Here is a 3103-nt window from a genome sequence, read left to right as displayed (position 1 = left end):
TAGAATCTGTGATTGCAAAGTACAGTAAATATCCACTTCGGTGCGGTGACTGACTGCCACACATACTCTTCAAAACATTAGATTCATCCGTGCTGGAGCCGTGCCGACTCGCAACCCACGCAAGGAAGATAATTCCGCACACAGCTGCAATTGCAGGTTTTCAAACAGAGATGGCGACAAAGAGGCAAAATTTACGGACTGCTGCTTTAAATTGTAATAATATTTAACAATAATATTACTGTTTTTACTGTATTTTTTATTAAATATATGCATCCTAAGTGATCATAAGAGACTTACAGTACTGTATTTCCAAAACATTAAAAAAAATCCCCAACTTTTGAAATGTAGTGTATATGACACTCAAACTAGTAGCTGTGATCATTAACATCAAAATCTGAGATTTCCTTAACTGTGGGACTTGAGACTTGAATGCAAATCTCCATCTGTCCTTTAGGGTCGGCCTTGACTTTCAGCTCATTCCGTCGGTTTGGTAGCCCGACAAGTGTTATATGACAGGAGCCCCGAGATTACGCCCCAAGGACACATTCATGCCGCCCCTGGAACCTAATGTACAAATGCGTTTCTATGGAGACGGGTTCAGCGTAAATCTCATTCGCCATGCGTCATTGCCCAAGAGGCGCCACCGTTCCCGAGAATTGCGTTTGTGTGCATGCTTGTGATTGACACGGAGGATGACTGACTTGTGTGAGTTTGTGAACGCATGCTGGGTTATCTGCCGACAGAATTTGGCCTTCACAAGTGAATATCAATGTACGTTTATCTCAGATGAGAGCTCTATGAATATTGCAGCATTTGTTTGTGGCGTCCCCCTTAGCGTTGTGGTCATGTTTCATCTTTATTCTCTTTGTAAGGCACTGGCTTCCTTCACAGGGTGAGCCGGAAGAGAAAATCTGTGTCTGTAAATTCATCTTTAATCTCTGTCTGGGTTCTGAAGCCTCTCGGAGTGTTGCATGGATGTTAAGATCTTAACTGGGTGCTTTTGAAGGTTCTCATTTGCCTTTCCCGTTGCCCGTGTGAGATTTATCCAGGGCCACGAACATGGAGGCTGCCATTATCCCTAACTAACCTCCTTGAGTCAAAGAGCGAGTGAAGGAGAGAGCTGTGTGAGGGGGAGAAAAAAAGCGGATTATTAATGTCTTGGCTTATCATGTGCCAACAGCTGTTCCAGAAACTGAAGAACCTGATGAGGCCTTATTCTGTCACGTTTGAGTCACCGCTGGAGCTCTCCGCTCAGGGTGAGACTGTCTGCGATAAAACTGCTGAAATGTGCTTATGCTCACACTCCTACATGCAAATAAACCCACATAAACAGACTCTTCCTTGCATGATGTGAAATGTAGTAGCTGTTAATGGAGGAATACTGATAGACATTCATTGCATGTTATTTAAAGGGATTCTTCACCCGAAAATGTGAATTCTGACCTTCATGTCATTCCAGACTTGTACAGTGTTATTTTTTCTGTTATTTTTTTTTCATACAAATAACATAGATCAGGGTCAGTACGAATACATTTTAACTAATTTACTAATTTGTTTATTTATTGCAAAGAATGCATTACATTTGATGGAAAAGTGAGAGTAAAGATCATGTTTAAAATATATGCTATTCTTTTGAACTTTCTATGTATCAAAGAATCCTATAAAAACGTATCACAGTTGCTGAATGGCTGCTGAAAATTAAAAAAAAATATATAAAAAAATATATTCAAATAGAAAACAATTTATTTAAATTGTAATTAATTATATGTTACTGTATTACTGTTTTTACTGTATTTTTAATCAAGTAAATGCACCCTTGACTTCTTTCAAAAACATTACAAATTCTCACAAACCTAAAACTTTTAAAGGTGTGTGTACTGACACTCTGTGCATATTATTTAAGGAATTAAATTTTGTCATTTAATCATGTTGTACCAAACCCATATGAGATGTTTGGAATGACATGAAGGCGAGTATGATGACAGATTTTTACTTTTTGGTTGAACGATGTCTTTAATGCTCATCTTTAATGGCATGCCCTTTATAGGAAACCAAGTTTACAGGTCTTTTTCTTCATTTTTTTCACCTGTCCTGGGCCAACTGAACAACTCACCCCACCCATCTCTTTCTCTGACTCTTAATTATCTCTCTTCATTCTGTCTTTATCTATATTGTCCCCCACTGCATGCTGTTTTCCAATTACCGCCTGAGCAAATCTATATGGAAGTGTCTGTTCATCATAGAGAGACGTGCTCACATTGAATTCACCAAATGTATTCCAGAATCATATCTCCCTCTCTGTTCCCCTCTCTTTTAGGCAAAGAGATGATTGAGATGTACTTTGATTTCCGTCTGTTTCGACTTTGGAAAACCCGGCAGCACTCAAAACTCCTCGACTATGAAGATCTCGTGTGACCCCACGCGGGTCAGCGCGTAGCATTGCGGGCAGGACGTCCCACTGTAAAACTCCATTCCACCAGCTTTCATTTTGGAATACAGGAGGAAGAGGAGTGGAGATGGACACAGCTGCGCCTCGAGTATTGTTTATTTCAGCTCGCCTCTGTGGACTTCGACCACCTCAGAACGGTAACACTCAAAACAAAAACGAATGGCAAATGGTTCAAAACACAAGAGAAATCCGGATATGTGGTGTTTTTGTTCTCTAATGGAGAAAAGAGAAGCCGTTTCTCAGAACTGGTTGACAGTCTGTCGACTGTTTTTGTTTTTAACTAACCAACAGTTATCGATCACTAGCCCAGACCGTTGTGCTTACAAAAGTGTCCCGCCGAAACTTACCTACCAGAACACAAAAATGGTCATATATGAAATAACAACTAATATATCGGTATACATACAGGATATACATCTCATGAGTAGCTATAGTCATGCACATAATCTAAATGTCAATGGTACACAATTTACTTTTTCAATGTTTATTGTTGTGGTCTTTCTAATGAACTATTTTGAATAACTCAGGTTTTAGGATCTACAGATATATTAATTACTAACCTATCCAAATGTGTGGAAGTCGTTTCGGTGGAAAGAATGTACATTCTGCCAACATACAATACTTATATGTGATCATTCCAGAGGTTTAGGAATC

At 39.3% G+C, this 3103-nt stretch overlaps 1 protein-coding gene across 5 annotated transcripts in view; it reads left to right on the top strand.

Moving 5' to 3' along the window:
- The window catches only part of nsmfa (NMDA receptor synaptonuclear signaling and neuronal migration factor a), a 36409-nt gene extending 33565 nt beyond the window's left edge, over positions 1-2844 (top strand). For all 5 annotated transcript variants that reach the window (XM_016548234.1, XM_016548237.1, XM_016548235.1 and 2 more), the window contains 2 exons: positions 1181-1256; positions 2318-2844. In XM_016548234.1, coding sequence (XP_016403720.1) covers positions 1181-1256; positions 2318-2415 — 174 coding nt within the window. In that variant the 3' untranslated portion in view covers positions 2416-2844. The remainder of the gene's footprint in view (positions 1-1180; positions 1257-2317) is intronic.
- Positions 2845-3103: the final 259 nt, after the last annotated feature.

The sequence above is a fragment of the Sinocyclocheilus rhinocerous genome, unplaced genomic scaffold, assembly GCF_001515625.1.
Source record: "Sinocyclocheilus rhinocerous isolate Xijiao unplaced genomic scaffold, SAMN03320098_v1.1 scaffold192, whole genome shotgun sequence".
NCBI classification, from domain to species: domain Eukaryota; kingdom Metazoa; phylum Chordata; class Actinopteri; order Cypriniformes; family Cyprinidae; genus Sinocyclocheilus; species Sinocyclocheilus rhinocerous.
The sequence above is the reverse complement of the archived record's forward strand: the minus strand, read 5'-3'. Positions and strand labels throughout refer to the sequence as shown.